The sequence below is a fragment of the Anabrus simplex genome, chromosome 1 (genome assembly GCF_040414725.1).
Source record: "Anabrus simplex isolate iqAnaSimp1 chromosome 1, ASM4041472v1, whole genome shotgun sequence".
NCBI lineage: Eukaryota > Metazoa > Arthropoda > Insecta > Orthoptera > Tettigoniidae > Anabrus > Anabrus simplex.
Genome location: NC_090265.1, coordinates 1225896176 through 1225917994, shown reverse-complemented (window position 1 = coordinate 1225917994; position 21819 = coordinate 1225896176). Strand labels below are relative to the sequence as shown.

At 40.5% G+C, this 21819-nt stretch overlaps 1 protein-coding gene across 1 annotated transcript in view; it reads left to right on the top strand.

Moving 5' to 3' along the window:
* Positions 1 to 21819, top strand: part of LOC136858558 (very long chain fatty acid elongase 7-like) — a 188072-nt gene that overhangs the window by 140192 nt on the left and 26061 nt on the right. The window contains exon 6 of the mRNA XM_067138187.2: positions 1395 to 1500. Coding sequence (XP_066994288.2) covers positions 1395 to 1500 — 106 coding nt within the window. The remainder of the gene's footprint in view (positions 1 to 1394; positions 1501 to 21819) is intronic.

Sequence of the window (21819 nt, the reverse complement as noted above, 5' to 3'; positions counted from 1 at the left end):
TTTGTGGCGGAGGCTGAGTGAACCTCAGGGCCATGTGGACCTCCGGAAGCAGAAATCTAGTTTGTAAAATTTAACGACTTCCTGACGGGGATTCGAACCCATGTCCTTGTGGGTGAAAGGAGCACGCCTTTACCGCCTCGGCGAGGCAGCCCCTACAATTAAAATTAGCGTCATCAATTCCCCAATAGCACTGTAACCATGGAAACCAGTGTTCGTCAATGTATTGTAGGTCAGTTCCCACTGTGCATTTTCTTAATGTAACTAAGAGCTTGGGACAATCTCGTGTCTAGAGAACCCCGTTCTATTCCTCAGTTGAAAATTAAAATCCTTGGAGTGGCTGGAAACCGAACCCAGGGCCATGAAATAAGAGACAGTCACGCTACTCCTACACCACAGGGCTGCACTGGCATTATTTCTATGAGGTACAGAATATTTTTCATTTTCTCACAATTCATGAGCATTGCCATTCTTTTCTTGATATAATTTCTATTTATCGGGACCCTTTATCTCCATTGTGAGTGGAGTAAAGGATGTATCTGTACCCCCTGCATGTCGTAAGAAGCTACTAAAAGGAGAAAAGCCAAAGAATCTGTACTCGCTCTCAAGTATTGTAAGCCCCAAAACACATCCATGATTCAATTCTTGTCCGTGCAGCAAAGAAAATATTTTCTTTGTACTAGCTTGTAACCAGCTTCTCGCCAAGGTAGCCGGACTTCCATTCCCCACAATTTCCAAAAGTATATATCAAGTGGAAAATCATGTCCCTGTGGTTCGGATTCAAAGCAATACTGTAGATTTCTTCATTCTTTCTTTCTTAATCTGCTTACCCTCCAGGGTTGGTTTTTCCCTCGGACTCAGCGAGGGATCCCACCTCTACCGCCTCAAGGGCAGTGTTCTGGAGCGTGAGACATTGGGTTTGGGGATACAACTGGGGAGGATGACCAGTACCTCGCCCAGGCGGCCTGAAATGCTGAACAGGGGCCTTGCTGGAGGATGCGACGATTGGAAGGGATAGACAAGGAAGAGGGAAGGAAGCGGCCGTTGCCTTAAGTTCGGTACCATCCCGGCATTTGCCTGGAGGAGAAGTGGGAAACCACTTCTACTCAGTTGACCTCCCGAGGCTGAGTGGATCCCGTTCCAGCCCTCGTACCACTTTTCAAATTTCGTGGCAGAGCCGGGAATCGAACCTGGCCTCCGGGGGTGGCAGCTAATCACACTAACCACTACACCACAGAGGCGGATACTGTAGATTTATGATGTTTAAAAAGACGAATAGCGTTATACAACTTGTTTGCTTGTTTCTTTTTCTTAACCTTTTGCTGCGGGAAGTTTCCTAGTTTACTGCAGTATTTCCTACACGTTCCATAATCAGTATAATCATTTCTTTGTTGCAGATTTTCTTCATACTCCGAAAGAAGTTCACGCAGGCTTCGTTCTTGCATGTGTATCATCATGCTATCATGATACTTGCTGCTTGGTTGGGAAATAAATATGTACCAGGTAAAGTCTTATAATTAAGGATAACAAACAGTTTAATGGACCTGTCCTATTCCTACGAAATGTCATAAACAATTTGATAATAATAAAAACCAGAAAACCCATGCTTCACCGCAGTATTCGTTATAAATTGATCAGACAACTCGTCTTGATATGCCTCTTGTAGTCATATTGTTTTGCCTGTCCGTTTCAATGGTTTTATGAATATTTATGGCGTGCCACAGAATTCATCCATTCTGACGTCATCATCCCGCCTGTTTGCTAAACATCAATCCATATATTCGCTGTTTTTAAATGCAGACGTACTTGATGTAAAGCTTGATATTGTGTCGTAGGAGGCAATGGTACTTTTAATCGCAGTTCCCCTATTTAGAACTGTTGTCTTGTGAGCTCATAGGTTATATGAATTTTCACGAGAGTTTAATCCTGATGTAAACAAATAGGCGGAGCGCCTTGACTTTGCGCGTGGACATAGACGTAGTTGATTGGAGAAGCAACTGTCGCACTCACTCGACTGTATGCGAGCTCGAAGAAAATTAGTACGTCGCATTAATTTAATTTTATCTTAGTTTATTACATTTAGATAGTCTGAAAGAGTACGTAATCAAATTAAAATACGGTTGTCATATATCATCATCATCATCATCATCATCTGTTTACCCTCCAGGGTCGGCTTTTCCCTCGGACACACAGCGAGGGATCCCACCTCTACCACCGCAAGGGCAGTGTCCTGGAGCTTCAGACTCTTGGTCGGGGATACAACTGGGGAGAATGACCAGTACCTCACCCAGGCGGCCTCACCTGTTACGCTGAACAGGGGCCTTGTGGAGGGATGGGAAGATTGGAAGGGATAGGCAAGGAAGAGGGAAGGAAGCGGCCGTAGCCTTATGTTAGGTACCATCCCGGCATTCGCCTGGAGGAGAAGTGGGAAACCACGGAAAACCACTTCCAGGATGGCTGAGGTGGGAATCGAACCCATCTCTACTCAGTTGACCTCCCGAGGCTGAGTGGACCCCGTTCCAGCCCTCATACCACTTTTCAAATTTCGTGGCAGAGCCGCGAATCGAACCCGGGCCTCCGGGGGTGGCAGCTAATCACGCTAACCACTACACCACAGAGGCGGACGGTTGTCATATAAACCGGTATATATCTACATGTTTTTTTAAATAAAACAGTGATTAAATAACGAGATACGAAGGCAGAAGGCGTGGTGTAATGCAGAAAGTCTTCTCATAGTGAGGGAAAGTCCCAAGCTGTACATCGTGGAGATAAGGTGTTGCATCTTGCAGCAGCGCTGTCAGTGTCAGTATTCATAGCGAGATAAATGGAGGAAGAGGTAGGACCATCCCGTGTAGTGAAGCACAAAAGAGGAAAACCGCTCAGAAGTGACCATAGGCAGTGCGTTGTGAATGTTTTTAATAAAATAAGTGAACAGAATCCAGGTTTAGCCGCAAAAGAGGTAGAGAAACTAAGTGTAGAGTTGTGTGGTGTGTCGGCTAGTTCGGTTCATAACATGCGGACAGAGTTTAGAAAGACAGGGAAATTGACAACGCCGGGAAAGGAACGTAAACGACCTCAAAGAATCGAGAAGTATGCCGATATTGTCAAAAGTGGTATTAGAAGGAAAATTCATGATTTTTTTTCGGAATGAACCACCTACTTTACGCAAAGTTTTAGACAGTGTAAATAAGGATAAAACTTTACCCACCTTCAGTTTAACTACATTGTACAGACTTTTAAAGAACATAGGGTTCCAGTTTGTTAAAAGAGAACGTAAACCTGTGTTAATGGATAGGAAGGATATTGTATTGTCTTTTTTGAGTTGTTTCTTTTCGATAGATGTTGTTACAGAATTATCAACAGTTCCGTCTGACATGTCCAATCGTGCTATATGCTCTATCATGATAAGAACTCTACAAGATAAGAGATATACATTTCAATTCGAAAGCTGGTATTCTATTAGGTTACAGTCTACCGGGCGGACATTTCAAACAGCAGTCCTAAGATAAACCTTCCTACGTGTGTAATTTTGTGCTCTAGCCTACCATAGCTTTCTTTAATATTCAGAAATAAATAAATAAATAAATAAATAAATAAATAAATAAATAAATAAATAAATAAATAACGTAGGCCCTAATTATCAGCAGTAGATGTCCCTTCAAACCCCTCCGTTTAGTTTCACACAGCTCCAAAACTGTTCCTCGTCTATTTTAGGTAATATGCGCAGCACTGTATGTCCGAACACGAGACGTTGACGGGCAGGAGGTCGATACTACAAGCTCAGCGAATCACAACTCTTTCTTTGACTAAGGCGTGGACATGCCTTGTTTACATCAGGATTAAACTCTCGTGAAAAATCATATAGTTTCGAACGAGCGCTTTTTGCCAGACAGGGAACTTTTTAAAGATACATGGCCTTCACTTTTTCCAGTGTAGCTAAGTTCAATATCAATCAATCAATCAATCAATCAATCAATCAATCAATCAATCAATCAATCAATCAATCAATCAATCAATCAATCAATCAATCAATCAATCAATCAATCAAGCAAGCAAGCAAGCAATCAATCAATCAATCAATACTGATCTGCATTTAGGGCACTCGCCAGGGTAGCATTTTCCCTATCTATTGTTTCCTAGCCTTTTCTTAAATGATTGCAGACAAATTGGAAATTTATTGGACATCTCACTTGGTAAGTTATTCCAATCCTTAACACCCTTTCCTGTAAACGAATATTTTCCCCAATTTGTCCTCTTGAATTCCAACTTTATCTTTATATCATTATCTTTCCTACTTTTAAAGACACCACTCAAACTTATTCGTCTACTAATGTCATTCCATGCCATTTCTCCGCTGACAGCTCGGAACATACCACTTAGTCGAGCAGCTCGTCTTCTTTCTCCCAGGACTTCCCAGCCCAAACTTTACAACTTTATCCTTCGATAGGAGTTCCTAGATAATGTCTAAGGCGCATGTCATGATGGAGTCTGTTTTACGTAGACTTCTTTTCTCTTAGCAGCATGTAAGTTATTTACAGTGGCTGTATATATACAGTGTGGCCAACGAATGCTTCATTCAGATTGGCTCCGCCATGTTTTAACCAAATTTTCATTTAGCTGATGTAAACATATCTATTCAACACAGTGTAAGGTCTCCTTTTACGGGATTTCAGCGAAGTTTAAACTAACGAGGGAACACATGCATGTGTTACACTCGGATTCGGTTGAAATTCGGTAGGAATATTCGTGGCAGGCAGTAGAATGCTAAGGTGAAAACTGCATGTGCCCAGCGCAAGTTTAAACGCCAAAATTGAACAAATAAATAGTCGTACAATTAGAAGTGCCGCGGGAGTATCGGGGTGTGGCGGAGAGGTAGGGAGGAGCGAAGCAGCGGACTTGAACCAACCGGGCTGTGTCGAGCTGCGCCAGCAGCCAGGCAGCGTATAGTTAGCGCGTTCCCCCGAACTTCCTGATCAGATGTGCAAAACGTAAATATGAAAACAGCACATGACACAAGTGTACAAAGGACGATGTTTGAACATCGATGCCAATAATGTTTGAAAAATTACAACGAGTAACAAGCACTCGTAAGTATTTTATCATTAATAGTACCGATAATGTTTCATTATTAGCCACGAAGGATTATTCGTTTTGAAGCGTGTGTACCTTTATGGGTTTCAGTGGTCTAGTTTTAAATAAATAACATGCCTGGCTGTTGTGCTTATGGATGCATGAACAGATTTGGAAAGGGCTTTATAATGAAATCTTTTCCTCGGGACCCAACTCGAAGGAATCAATGAGGTGCTATAGTTAGAAAAGAAGATTCGAATCCTACAAATTCTTCCTTTTTGTGGGAGGTAAGTAAGAAATATGGCAGAAAATTCATGAGATTACTTTTTTTTCGTACTTCATATCTGCCAAATGAAAACTAGTCATTATATACAATTGTTCGTATTTTTATAGGCTCATTTTGAAACAGATATGTGGGAAAAACGAGGCAAGATGGGAAAAGAGCCCTCAAATTGAACGCAATTCCAACAATATTTTCTCACTGAGAACCACCGAGATTAAAAAGGAATCCTTCCAAACCACGTAAACTTCCAAGTACACAAAAAGAGCTTGTCAATACCTCAGAAAATGTAAGTGAAATATTTCCAATACCTGTACTGGGTGAATCTGTACCATCAGATATTTCTTTTGTGTCGTTCATAGGCGGACTATAAGTGAAGTGTTTAGAGAGTAAGCTAGAACAGTATTAAATACGTAGGTATGAAACGCTTTTGTTACGAAACCGTAAGCTTAAAATAGGTGTAGTAAATATAATGAAATTATAGGGAAACAAAGTAAAAAGTGATAAGTACACAAATGAAGGTTCTTGGGGATGATCAGTTAAACTCTTCAGGAAGATAAGTAACAAGTTGGTCTAACACAAATATTCAAAAGGCACTTAAATGAGAGTTCTTGTATGTAAGGACTGGATCTGAGGAGTTTTTAGAACAAAATTATCCTGTCCCTTATTTAATAACCCTCCGATGGAGAATTATGAATTATGAATCTCCCTTTTCAGTCAGAAATATTTTCAAATTCTTAAAACTTAAAACTAATCTCTTTAAATATTCTCAGGAAAGGCAATGTGTTCCTTTACTCGATGGCGTGTCTGTTGTACAAGGAAATGAATTTGACATCTCAACTAAACAATTTATTGGAAATATTACATTGCCACGTCATAAAGTTGAAGCTATACATGCCTTGGTCTTCATGTCAGGTGGCATTTCGAGTAAATTGAAACAAACAGTAGCATATTATTTAACAGGGGATAGCACTAATGGTGCAGTGTATGGAAGTATTGTTTCTGAAATTACAAAAGAGACTGATTAATTGGTCTTAACATATTAGGAATTGTATCAAACATGGGGTCACCAAATCAGGGCTTTTGGAGGAGTGTAGGTGTTAAAGTTGGACGTTACTGTTAAACTGTTAATACATTTGTCCATCCAGTTGAAGAAACTTGAAAAATATATGTCATTCCAGACCTAGTATGTTTGTCTAAAAATATCAAATATTGATTGCAAATAGTAAGGTAGTCACAGTTCCTGAATCCAGTGTAAATAAATTTGGTTTAATCTCCAGTAAGATAAACTTTTCTCATATAGAGGAGAGTGCCAAACATCAAAACAGGTTCACTTTTCAATTAGCCCCAAAGTTAAGTTAGAATGACTTGTCTCCAATACATTTGAACAAAATGAATGAAACTAATGTGATCAGTCACACAGTAAGCTGCAGTCTAAAATTCTTAGCAGAGGAAGAAAACAGACCTGATTACTTCACAACAGCATGGTAGAAAAGTGGTTTGTAATTTTGACCTCCCGCTGCCCAACTATGGCTTTAAGTACGCTTTACACAGCATCATACCGGGTGGTATAGCTGCCCCTATCTTTCCCAAACATATGCAACCAGCTAAGAATTAAATGTCTCTTAGTCCTATCTTGCGAAATATCTCACAGTAATTCTATGTGCGGTTAGTCCGATATAGACTTCCCCGCACAATGCAAAAACGGTACAAGAGGCAGTAAGTGAGGCCAAACTCAAAAACACTGTATCATTTTATGTAGAGCGGAGTCCAACACTCCAGTCATTTTTACGAAATGTTACTGTACTGTACAAACCATAACTACTCCTTTTGTTTTCGGTAGAGAATTGCGCTCCTGATTGGTTCAAAAGGCCATTTTCTTTTCATAGAAAATGGTGGTCACGGAAAACGTTTTAGGTTAGTACCAATTACAGACATGTCAATTCACCGCCATTTTGTATAGTCTCATCAAATCGAAATTGATAGAAAGACGGTTTTCACAGTATTCTATAATTTATGGCAAGCAAATGCTGTACAGCAGAAGTGATAGCTTGCGCCATGTAATTACTACCGTCACAGCGTTCATCATCATCATCATCATCATCTGTTTAACCTCCAGGTTCGGCTTTTCCCTCGGACTCAGCGAGGGATCCTACCTCTACCGCCTCAAGGGCAGTGTCCTGGAGCTTCAGACTCTTGGTCGGGGGATACAACTGGGGAGAATAACCAGTACCTCGCCCAGGCGGCCTCACCTGCTATGCTGAACAGGGGCCTTGTGGAGGGATGGGGAAGATTGGAAGGGATAGGCAAGGAAGAGGGAAGGAAGCGGCCGTGGCCTTAAGTTAGGTACCATCCCGGCATTCGCCTGGAGGAGAAGTGGGAAACCACGGAAAACACTTCCAGGATGGCTGAGGTGGGAATCGAACCCACCTCTACTCAGTTGACCTCCCGAGCTGAGTGGACCACGTTCTAGCCCTCGTACCACTTTTCAAATTTCGTGGCAGAGCCGGGAATCGAACCCGGGCCTCCGGGGGTGGCAGCTAATCACACTAACAACTACACCACAGAGGCGACCACAGCGTTCAACAAAGTCATAAAACTGGACCATAAGGCTGTAACACATCAGTAACTTTACGAAGCGAGAACTTTCGCTCTCCTCGTGAATACAGAGTTGTAAGAGGTGGACATTCAATCAGGAAGTAGCTGCGCGGAATTAAGGATGTTAGATGTACGTGGATAAGCAACATAGAGAAGTGAGCGTTCAAAATCTTATTGACTCATGCCTTTTAAAAATTTAATTTCGTACTCTTCTAGGCATCCTTTACGAAGTCTTGACTTTTCTGAATTCTCAGATTTTCTTCTGAAGTTGTAATAAACATACCTAATAATTATCGCCACGTAACCACCAACTACGGACAAATTCATTGTGAATACCACCTGAAACATAATGATGGACTCATTTAACAAAGTAATACATGCCTCTGTGGTGTAGTAGTTAGTGTGATTAGCTGCCATTCCTGGAGGCCCGGGTTTCGAAAAGTGGTATGAGGGCTGGAACGGGGTCCACTCAGCCTCGAGAGGTCAACTGAGTAGAGGTGGGTTCAATTCCTACCTCAGCCATACTGGAAGTGGTCTTCCGTGGTTTCCCAATTCTCCGCCAGGCAAATGCCGGGTTGGTAAACAACTTAAGGCCACAGCCGCTTCCCTTACCACTTCCTTGTCTATCCCTTCCAATCTTCCCATCCCCCCACAAGGCCCCTGTTCAGCATAGCAGGTGAGGCCGCCTGGGCGAGGTTGTGGTCATCCTCCCCAGTTGTATCCACGGACCCTATGTCTCATGCTCCAGGACACTGGCCTTTAGGCGGTAAAGGTGGGATCCCCCCCTGAGTCCGAGGGAAAACCAGCCATGGAGGGTAAACATATTAAGAAAGAAAGACAGAAAGAATAGGTACATACTCAACTCGTAGGGAATGGTTGCAACTATCTGGGCTTAAGAGACATGATTCTTTAGCATACTGTGGTGTTTGCAGCAAGGTAAAGGTGTCTGCACACTCGAGTTCAGAACATGTAACATACTGTACAAGATCAGTTTAGAAGCGATAACGTAGATTATTCTATTAGTACAGAGATACGATGCCTACGGTTTGTCGCTTGGAGTTGCTACACGGTAGTAATCACAGCCACCATGTGACTGTTCCGACGGATTCAGAGTTCCAATCTACCTACGAGCTATTCAATTTTATTTTTATACTCTTAAGGCATTAGTAGTTAAGGTGTAACTTATGAAGATTTAACTTCCTTAAGTCTCAAACATCACTTTTCACCTTCAGAATGAAAGCATACTTCAGAAAGGATTAATAACATGCGACTTTTATATGGCAAACGGCTACAACGAATGAAGCGCACTGCACTTACTTATTACACACCCATTCAACCAAGCAACTGCGCACGTTCGTCTCGAAGAACGACTTTATACATAGGGCACAAGAAACAGCACATTCTTTACAGCAAAGTGCAGGCAGGTTCCACCACATACGTTGCAGCAAGCTAGAATGATTCACCTCTACCATACTCAGATACGCATTAACAAAGGAGGTGGTCATTTTGAACATTTCCTTCATTAAACAAATGGCTATGCACAAGCTCATTGCACCTCCGTCGGTAATAGCTTATTTTGCTGCAAATAGCTGCAAATGCTTGGAAATGAAAATAACAGAGTACCTGCAAAATGAGAACTGATCATGACTTAGACTTGTCTTCAACAACGCGACTCACACGAACATTTAACAACGAACTAAAAAAATCGTCCTATATCGGACACGAACCTTCGACTTACGAGCACCGCATTATTAAGCTAACTTCAAGCACGCTCGGCTATCACGAGATGTCGTCTGCCAGCGTTATATCTACAATACTTCTAGTTATTCAAGCATCACATTCTTTGTAATTGAAGTTCCTGTAATACAGAATTTTCACTATTCTTTACCATCATACGGTATTTTATCGTTAATGCTGATTTCGATGAAAAGAATAAACGAATTATTGAAAGCGTAGTAAGGCTGTGAGTAGCCAAGGTCAATGTTTTACGATAGGCTATAATCTGCCGGTTGCATAAAACTGAGCGAGTAGGGGCAGATGTGCTACTCGGTATAACGAAAGTATTATATTTCTGGAGTCCGCCTCTGTGGTGTAGTGGTTAGCGTGATTAGCTGCCACCCCCTGAGGTCCGGGTTCGATTCCCGGCTCTGCCACGAAATTTGAAAAGTGGTACGAGGGCTGGAACGGGGTCCACTCAGCCTCGGGAGGTCAACTGAGTAGAGGTGGGTTCGATTCCCACCTCAGCCATCCTGGAAGTGGTTTTCCGTGGTTTCCCACTTCTCCTCCAGGCGAATGCCGGGATGGTACCTAAGGCCACGGCCGCTTCCTTCCCTCTTCCTTGCCTATCCCATCCGATCTTCCCATCCCTCCACAAGGCCCCTGTTCACCATAGTAGGTGAGGCCGCCTGGGCGAGGTACTGGTCATTCTCCCCAGTTGTATCCCACGACCAAGAGTCTGAAGCTCCAGGACACTGCCCTTGAGGCGGTAGAGGTGGGATCCCTCGCTGAGTCCGAGGGAAAAACCGAACCTGAAGGTTAAACAGATGATGATGATGATGATGAACGCTGTGACGGTAGTAATTACATGGCGCAAGCTATCACTTCTGCTGTACAGCATTTGCTTGCCATAAATTATAGAATACTGTGAAAACCGTCTTTCTATCAATTTCGATATGATGAGACTATACAAAACGGCGGTGAATTGACATGTCTGTAATTGTAATGATGATGATGATTATTTTTCTGGAAAGGTTTATTGACATTTTTCCCTACTTAAAATTGGGAAGAAAGGTGTTTGGAAACCAGTGCAAATTGGTGTTCAGATATGTACTAAATCCATATTAGATTTCGTATCGTATCGTATCGTCGTAATCTGTTTACCCGCCAGGGTCGGTTTTTCCCTCGGACTCTGCGAGGGATCCCACCTCTACCGCCTGAAGGGCAGTGTCCTGGAGCTTCAGACTCTGGGTCGGGGGATACAACTGGGGAGGATGACCAGTACCTTGCCCAGGCGGCTATGCTGAACAGGGGCTGGATGGGGGTTGGGAAGATTGGAAGGGATACACAAGGAAGAAGCGGCCGTGGCCTTAAGTTAGGTACCATCCAGGCATTTGCCTGGAAGAGAAGTGGGAAACCACGGAAAACCACTTCCAGGATGGCTGAGGTGGGAATCGAACCCACCTCTACTCAATTGACCTCCCGAGGCTGAGTGGAGCCCGTTCCAGCCCTCGTACCACTTTTCAAATTTCGTGGCAGAGCCGGGAATCGAACCCGGGCCTCCGGGGGTGGCAGATAATCACACTCATATTAGATTTAAAAAATATTATGTTAAATGATTGTAATTGCAAGTATATTGTGACTTCCAGGTTTACCTAGGACTCTTTACAAAACCTTTTCAGTCCTCTTAGGGCAAAGCTGATAATCCCAAATGCATTAAAATTTAAGCAGAAAGATGTAAACAGTGGAAGTTACAATGAAGATGACAGAGAAAACATGGCAGGTTTTCTTTAATATATAAGGTATATTGAACACTCGAAGGTAACAAATGAACCTAACTTACCACAAGGCTTAGTGTTTGGGAGGTTAGTCATGAGCTCAAGTGAACAAAGTAGTCTGTATTGTTTATTGGATTACATTATGCTGTAAAAAGCATAAATACAAACCACGAGCATTGTGATAAATGCTTAATTAGTTTAGGTGGTTTGAAACCCTATGGTTTATCTTATGAGAAACTGAGCAGGTTGAAATGCGTCAAATATAACACACTATGGTTTGCTAATGAACCTACTTTTTAAAGTAGAAGACATATTTTCTAACTACATTGATATTGTAAAACCTCAAAATGTAAACTTAGTACATTATTTTGCATGTAGAATAAAAAGTGAGGTTAATGTGTGCCATATTCCTGACAGTCATGATTTTCAGAACACTTTGTTGAAGAGATATATTGTTTAGAGTTTAAAAATTACCCCAAGGAAAAGAAAGAGCAAAATCATGTTTAGCAGCAAGTCTGTAGCAGCTCATTCATCTATGATTTGAATAAAGGTATTAATCTAATTGTGCTGGGCTGTATTTTCATGATGTCTATGAATAATATGTGTTAGAAACTGCAAAAGTATTAGGCTATCGATTTGTGCAATAATACTATAATTAATTTTTAAATGCGGTAGTATTACATGATTCTCTTAAAATAAGATTTTGGAAGTAATGAAGAGATGTGTTACTAAAATTTGCTGAGGCCTACATTACCACATTACAGGTAAATCCTTTTTTGCATAGTAGTGTATATATTTCTGAAAAATAGTTAATTTCACTTACTTATTCATGGGATCATGAGTGCATTATTCTGATAAAAGTTATGCAAATGGAGATTAAGAAGTTGACATTACATTTGGTAACATTATGTCTTTTCACTTTCAATATGAAACCATTGTATGATTTTGTATGATATTTCCAAACTCTTAAAACTGAAAAATTATCTCTTTGAATCTCCTAAGGAAAGGTAGGCTCTAATGTGTAATTTTATTTGGTGAAATGTCGATTGTGCCATGAAATGAATTTGGTATCTCAAACTAAACAATTGCTTGTCTAAAAATTATTGAACAAATACCACTTCTATATTTCATACAGTAACAGTAACCTATTCATCCTTATTGAAAATGTTATACACAATATTTTCTTACTTTTTCTGTTATATTTGTGAAATGAGTGGAAAGACATATCGTGTTAATGTACCATAAATATCGAGCTAGCTTGGTAATACAGTATTGTGTATCCATTGGGTGATATACAGTAGGTCTAATTTACTATAATTATTTCCTATGTTCTGTGTGTGTTTCGATTATATTCATAATAACGGTATGTGGTATGTTAAAGAAAAATTTCCTTGTATTCATCACACACGGTATTCAAGACAATGAGTCTACCCTTATATATCGTCGCTTCACCGGTAAAACGTTGTATCCCACAATACTCTTCCTATCCCTTATTCTCCTTAAGACTGGTCACGCCTCCCAGCCACATATGGACACGCAGTCCATCAGAACAATGTCCGTTGTGTTCGTTTTCCTATGTCGACGATTAAACGAAAATGAACCTTACATGCATTGTACACTAGGAGTGCGTAAATATGTAATGCAAACGTGCATTCCTACAGTACGGTACTGTAAGGTTCATTTTCCTTTACACATGGGCATAGGAAAATGAACACAACAAAATTTGTTCTGATGGACTGCATATTCATACGTGGCTGGGAGGCGTGACCAGTCTTAAGGAGAATAACTGATAGGAAGAGCTTTGTGGAATACAACCTTTTACCGGTCGAGCGACGACATAGTGTTTGTACCATCCCGTATGTATTATGATATACATCTCATTAAAGGTCTACCTGCCTATGAATGCAGAATTTTTAGATATTTAAGTATTTATGAATTTCTGTATCCCAAGTATTATTTAAATGAGAGGTCAGCTACCAGTACTTAGGTAGTCTAAGTCTGAATTTGCTCAATACTGACCTATACATACAGTACATATCGATGGCCTAGACCAGGGCCTCTCAAACGCCCAAAATCTCACGCGTGCAGAGCGAGGCGCAAGAGCTACGTGCACTGTGCATCGGTACCGCTCGGTGCCGCTCGGTATGGCTCGGATCAACGCTTCGTCTCTGGGCTACTCGGCTATGCTCGGCTCAACTCGCCTATACTCGGCTCAACTCAGCCCGGATTTGGAGCGCTACGGCGCAAATGGGGGAGAGGGAGACAGGCGGAGCGAGAGAGGCGTAAGGAAAGAGAGAGTTAGCGCTATTGCTCCAAATCGAGGAGTGGGGGGTCTGCACTCTGGTCAACCAAGCCAAGTCGTCTTTTGCACCGTGCACAGTGCATGCACCACGCGCATGCACCCTGAGAGGCCCTGGCCTAGACTGAATACCTCGTATCTCAAAATGTTCTTGCTATCCATTATTTCCCTTAAGACTGGTCACGCCTCCCAGCCACATTTGGATATGCAGTCCATCAGAACAATGTTCGTTGGTTTTATTTTCCTATGCTGATGCGTAAAGTAAAATGAACCTTATAAAAATTATACTCTAGGACTCAGTAAATAAGTCACGCAGACATACATTCCTATAGTACGGTACGGTAAGGATCATTTTCCTTCACACGTCGGCATAGGAATAAAGAACACAACGAACGTTGTTCGGATGGACTGCATATTCATGCGTGGCTGGGAGGCGTAACCAGTCTTAAGGGAAATAATGGATAAGAAGAACTTGGTGAGATACGAGGTTTTCATTCTAGGCCATTGATATACGCAAACATAAATAACACTTTGAACACTGAACTATTCTTTACTGAGATAATAACTACCTATATCACCCTCCCTCATCCGTCTACTGTCCGCCTCTGTAGCTAAACGGTTAGCAAATATAAGTTGCCCAGGTTCGATTTTCGCTACTGCCAGAGATTTAAGAACATCAGGAGGATAGGTATGTGGTTAATAAAGGTATTTGCAGCTCATCTCCATTGGGATAAGGACGTGAGTTTTCTTTTATCAAATTTAATCTTGAATACATTTATATCCTCAATCACTTGTTAATATACGGTACAATCTATATTTAATCATGTAAGTGTGCCCACTCGAATATAATGATCCGAATAATTCCTCTGCATGAGCCTGCACTTTCGTTGTAACTGAAATAAGTACATAAATGGAAAATCAGCTGAATGAGTACTTGGCTAAAATATGGCCACACTGTACCCAGAGTCACTGTAAAGTTATTAAGAACGCGCTACCACCTGTTGAATATATTTGGATGCTGGGAAAGTTTAGAGAATCAAAGAATAGTAGAATCCGTCTGCGATGTATGGCTTCTGATTTGTCCTTCTTCATCATACAACAATAGTCAGCAAGCGTGTTGATGTTCAGAATAGAAGGGAATAGTATTCTTCCGCGGTCAGAGGAAGTGTATACTCTCTGGCTTCACAGGTAGTAATCAAACATGGCTGCATGAAATCACATTATTAAGGATGTAAATCACATATATCAGAATATTAATTAAAGTGTTAGTCGTTTAGCCACCTGCTAAGTAGAGAATGTATTGCAGGTTAAGGTGAGCCTTCGCCTGCAATTATTATAGTGATCATTTAATGATTTGATTTTATGATTATTCACAGCTGGATGAACTTGAAGATCTATGAATATCTCAGGATTCACCAGCAGGTAATCCCGAGAGAACAAAACAGAAATGAAGTAAATCGGTCCAGTAGAACGGACGGATGGATTTGCCAATGCTGTTTTTAGTAAACTCTTTTAATATATAGATAGAGGACCTGTAACGCTCCGCAGCATTCGTTACAAATAGGTCACATAAATCGTAATCATATTGTTTTGCCCGCCCTTTTCAGTTTCTTTTTGAATATTTAATGAGAATCGCGTTATGGTATGCCGCATTCCGTAGTCAGAATTCATCAATTCTGATGTCATCATGTCGTCTGTTTGGAAAAAATCTATCCATATATTCGATTTTTATCCTGCAGTTCCTGATATAAAGCTTGGTATTGTGTCGTAGAATGAAGTGGTATTTTAAATCGCAGTTTTTTTAATATAGAACGGTTGTCTTGTGAGCTCATATGTTAGTGCTTTTTGGCAGACAGAGAATTTTGTTAGGATACATGGCCTTCACTCTTTCTAGCGAAGCTAGATTATCCTTCTATTAGTGTTCCCAGATAATGTCTAAAGCGTATGTCACCACGGGGTTTGCTTATACGTTTTTCTACAAGCAGCATTTAAGTTTTTAGGAACGCTCTGCCATCTATATAACGTATTTGGAAGCTGGGAAAAGTTAGATAATCAGAGAGTAGGGAATATTATTCTGCCGTGATCGGAGGAAGTGTACATTATCTGGCTTGGAAGGTAGTAATCAAACTTGGCTGCATGCAATGGCATTGCTTAGTATGAAAATCACATAGGCCTATATCAGAGTATTAATGAAAGTGCTAGTCGCTTAGCAACCTGCTAAGTACAGAATATATTGCCAGTTAGGGTTAGCCTTCACCTGGAATGATCATTTAATGATTTGATTTTATGATGACACAAAGTTGGCTGAACTAAGAGACCTATCGATGTCTCATGATTCACCGGCAGGTAATTCCGGAGAGAGTGAAACAAAAATGAAGCATACAGGTCCAGTAGAACGAACGGACGGATTTTTCAAAAGCTGTTTTAGTAAATCCTTTATATACATATATAATAATAATAATAATAATAATAATAATAATAATAATAATAATAATAATAATAATAATAATAATAATAATAATAATAATATATAAATTTGTAGGGGGTCCTCTGTCTGTAATTTCGTTTATATTGCCAATTATTCAGAAATGTGTCCCTTTAAGGTCCACCAAAACGTCGAAACGGCTAGTCGATTATACTATCCCTTGGAAAAGTTATTAAGCCTCCAAAGTTTGCTTGTACGTAGACGTTTTTCTCCAAGCGTTTACTGAACGATATTTGTTCTAACGTTCTGGATATCAAGGAGGAATTGCTTGTTGGCGTCCCCTTGCTGTTCATCGGCGAATATGAGTGATTTTAACACATTCGCCGACCGGGAGGAATTCCCGTAGCTCATCATCAAGAAAAGTTTTGAAAGTGCTGGACAAATTCCGACTGAGACACAAAAAAGCTAGATCATACATTACTTTTCCTCTATTTTATTTATAATTTCCAGTAGAACTACCCGTCATTTATAGGAAGGCACAAATTCCCACACAATATAGTTCTAGATTTACATTAGACATGGGGAAACATCAGGCTGACTGAGGACACCTTGTTGATGCGCTCCCAACACCGATCAGAATATTATCCATCGCTAACTTGTGATTACGATTTTGAGAGTGAACTTGAAGAGCTGTTGGACATAATATAACATATTATTGAATTTGGAAAAAAGCCTGTTTGCAAATGCTATACTCGGGAATCCACATTTGTTGGAGACAAAAATTGTATTAAACTGAATATATTAGGAAGAGTGGGTATCCTGTCGATGTTAAAATAGTACTGCAATAATTAGAACCACTTCCACACCAGACGCGTTATGCATTTGATCATCTATACTTCACTTAGTACATCTACGTTGAACTGCAAAGGATAATGGTTTTTTTAATCCGAAATATTTTGAGGAAAGGGATGAATAGTGATTTGAAAGATCCATAATGGGAAAAAATCAGAGGACGTATAATATTTCGCTCGGCTTGAATGTTAATCCCGCCTAATGTAACTGATCGCCGAGGAAACATAATAATAATAATAATAATAATAATAATAATCAGAAACATCATCCACATACATAAGATGGTACGACTCGCGTCCCTGTACATTAATTATTTGAGAAAGATTTCCTTACAATTATTTGTATCACACGTGATACTGATGATCTAAAGGACTTTTCCTTTAGATGTCGGTCTGTCTGGTTATCTGTCTGTTTGTCTTCCTATAACTGGAAAACTGCTGGACATATTTGAACCAAACTACGTATTTGGAATCTACTCATGCAAGATTGTGTTATCACGTGCATATGACATCAAGGTCATCATATGGAGTTTGGTTTTATAGAAAGATTATTTCCAAATATCTTCGTTAATGTCTATCAAAAGACTGTTCGTTCGTTCGTAATCTGTTTTCCCTCCAGGGTCGGTTTTTCCCTCGGACTCAGCGAGGGATCCCACCTCTACCGCCTCAGGGGCAGTGTCCTGGAGCTTCAGACACTGGGTCGGGGATACAACTGGGGAGGATGACCAGTACCTCGCCCAGGCGGCCTCACCTGCTATACTGAACAGGGGACTTGTGGTGGGGATGGGAAATTTGGAAAGGATAGACAAGGAAGAGGGAAGGAAGCAGCCTTAAGTTAGGTACCATCCCGGCATTTGCCTGGATGAGAAGTAGGAAACCACGGAAAACCACTTCCAGGATGGCTGAGGAGGGAATCGAACCCTCCTCTACTCAATTGACCTCCCGAGGCTGAGTGGACCCCGTTCCAGCCCTCGTACCACTTTTCAATTTCGTGGCAGAGCCGGGAATCGAACCCGGGCCTCTGGGGGTGGCAGCTAATCACACTAACCACTACACCACAGAGGCGGACTATCAAAAGACTGTGCATAACAAAAGTTTAAGAATATGCTATTTCCATTCGTTTATCCCATATACGTATTTATTGTACGACGAATAATAAGGTCAATGCTTACGAAACATTGGATTTTTAAGCCATGGGACACTTGGTGCATGTTGGAATAACGGGGAATACTCAAGAGCAATTTTCTCTTTTTGACAAAGCGGATAATGAGGGAGGTATTATCAACGAAGTGTTTTGTGAGTCTTCAGTCACAATGCCACGCCAGTTGTCAGACAAGCAATAATATGCAACCTGAGAAGCAGCGAGAATTTCGCACAACTACGGACAAGGAACTGCACTGTACAATAAGTTCGGAAATCGCCCTCATTCTGTCTCGACTTTGTCCAGCTTCATCATATTTCACGTTACCACCACAAACCTACGGAGAAAAATATCAGTTTAACATACCATATTAAACGTGGAAATAGTGCCATATAACTTCACATAAATTCATGAAGAACACATGTAATTCATTGCAAAATCCCGGGCGAAGAAAAGGTAAAAAAGCTAGTCAATATATAAAATAAGAGCTTTGTCTGTGCATTGCTGAGAGTTAAGAAAAAAATGGTATTACTGCATCGACCGTGTCTAAAGCAAGAAAGAAATTCATTTTTTTAATTTTCCATTTTCTCTGTCTGCCTGCAAGTATGTATCTTTGTACGAGAAAACGGCTGAACGGCATGTAACATAAATCGGTATGATAATAACTAAATGTTTGTTTTCCATACACAACAAACTATATTCTATCTTCTTTTAGAGGATTCTTTTGTCAGTTCAAACAATGCCATTATGTTAACTTCCTTTAATATCCAATCCGATTCTGAAAGAAAATCTGCGTACTGTAATTTAAAACGTCAAGGACACCCTGTAACTTCCGAAAACATGGATAATCTGAAACTTCACACAGATATTAGTGAAATTAGCACATACTTGCTCAACTGTTCTTCTTCAGTTATTTAAAACAAAGGTTAGATTTTATGGTAGTGAAGAAAATTTCACCCAAGGGTGCTTGTAACATACACCTCGGCACCATTATTTGAAATAGTTTAAAATGATGTAGGTATAATTAATCACAGACTGAAAGTGTATACATTTAGGTTAAGTCAAATACCAATAAAGTATTTCAGTAGAGTACATACCTTCTTATTTCCACCCTCATAAGTATCACTTTTCCACTCCATGTAAAACGACCAAAATAAAATAATTTCTGGTGAAAATGAAAAGGAGAAGAGCAATCATGTCTGACTCAGACAATGTCTGGAGCTGTTCAGCCTGCAAGGAGAATGGCAATACAGGGAAAGCGTAAAAATTTAGCGTATAGCTTTTAATGCCGGGATGTGTCTGAGGACTTCGCTTCGTCAGGTTTTTTGATTTGACTCCCGTAGGCGACCTGCGCGTCATGATGAGGATGAAATGATGATGACGACACACACACCCAGCCCCCTGCCGGCGGAAATAACCAATGATGGTTAAAATTTCCGACCCTGCTGGGAATCGAACTTGGGACCCCTGTGACCAAAGGCCAGCACGCTAACCATTTAGCCATGGAACCGGACAGGGGAACCATGACGTCCCAAGATGCTTGTTGGTGCTTTGTAATATCGTTACTATGGGCACTTTAACCAGGGCTAGTTGTTATAGGGGCACGTTGTTACAAACATCTCTTTGAAAGAACCAATGAGAGTAGCGCAACCCTCTTCATATCACGTGTTGACCTTGCCGTCCCTCACGTTCCTATGGATTCTCACGCTGCTTGTTGATCTGCGAAATTTTTCAAGTGGAAAAGTTTATTTTTGCTGTGTGTTTAGGCAGCGTCCTGCATCTCTCCGATCTTTAACCACGTGATCAAAAATACAGGTAAATAATTTTCTTTCTGTTTGTGATTAAAACCCTCAGATATAAGTCTTTGCTTTCTAATTTAAGATAATTATATCTTTCCTGTGCGTTTAACTGTGACACGAAATGTAAGAGGGCGGCTACTGGAGCTAGTTGTTACTTACCACGCGGGGCATGTTTGTACATGCAACAATGTGCCCAATGTTGTTCTTATTTCGATTCCTTCATTTCTTACAGATAACGTGGTTCGTTCCCGTAAGAAGACAAGTGGCAGGGCTAACACAGATATGGAGAATTTTGAAGCAGACGCTTTAGAAGTTAGATCGAATGAATCTTCCATTAGGAAAGCTGCTACAGCGTTCGGAATTCAATTAATGACTCTGCATCGTTTCACAGTATCTCGAAAGAGTTTCCTCGGAAAAATGGAAAGGAGAGGAACATAATTACCAGCTGCACTAATTGCGAACTAACTTTTCTTCTGACGTTACTGCACCAACTTCTTTTAAAACTTTTAGTGCCAAAATTCTACTGGGACGCTACACTGTTCTGACAACTGTGTCGACGCAGATCCAAAGATCTAACGCAAACGAGCCTGGCTCAAGCAGATCCACAGTTACATTAGCACTGATAGTCTCAAATTATCAGAAACATCAGAAGATGGAAAATCCTCAAGAAATTCGTCCGTATTCGAAAGCAGGCGAACGAAAATGAAAAGCTAATGGTCGTAAAGTTAGGAAGTCCTTAGTGCTGACATAAACGTCCGTGAAAAATGAACATCAAGAGACGTGCAGGGAAGAAAAACTACAACGAGACAAATAACATATGAGAAGGAGATCGATAAGAAGAATCAGAAGGTTAAAGGAAAGTGCCGGGCTCCGAGTTCTTCTTTTTTAGAACACGAAAAATATGATGAATGTCAAGGGTTTTGGTCTGAAAGAAAAATTAGGGCGGAACGCACTCCAAAGCGTGAACGTTTTGGTCTCACTTTCAATGTGATTCTAAGAACGAATGTTATTGTAATACTGGTAAGATAACAGTGCTGATGACTAAGAATGTAGAGCAGAAACGTCTTTTGAACGACCAACCTTAGTAAACCATGTCACTACATATCACTTTATTACAATGCAGATTATATTGATTATGATTTCAATGTTTGCTTCTTGGTAATGATTGACTTGAATCTTTTAAATGATTATACAGAGGCTTTTTTCATATATTTTGTCTTCGCCGTGGTCAATATTAATGAACTTCAATACTGACCATTATAAACTTTGTAGAGTATTGCTTTAAAATAATGATAATTTGGTCATAGGGGGAGGTGATAAGTGATATGTAATGAATAGGCCTAAACATATTTTGAATTTAAAATGAAAATTATAAATATTCATAATATTTTCAATGATATAGTCTATGTAACAAAGTGCCCCTTGCATGTAACAACCTACCTCGTTGTGGGGCATGTTGTTACAGAATACCTAACCGGATAAAAATGTATCTTAATGGCAAATGTGTGCATGTTCTAGAATTTTTATACCACTATTCTTATGATAAAGGTTCGTTCTTTCTATCAGTAAAATTGGGATTTCATTTACTGAAATGAAAAATGAAAACCTACAACCTGTTTTCCAGTCATTGACCGGTCAGGGATGTAACGAATGAAGCAGATATAGGCTGTTAGTACGATGGGGTCGCCACTCCCAAAGTGATTTATTAATGAACGATAGATGCTATGAAATTAGAATGGAGAGTGTTGCTGGAATGAAAGATGACAGGGAAAACCGGAGTACCCGGAGAAAAACCTGTCCCGCCTCCGCTTTGTCCACCACAAATCTCACATGGAGTGACCGGGATTTGAACCACGGTATCCAGC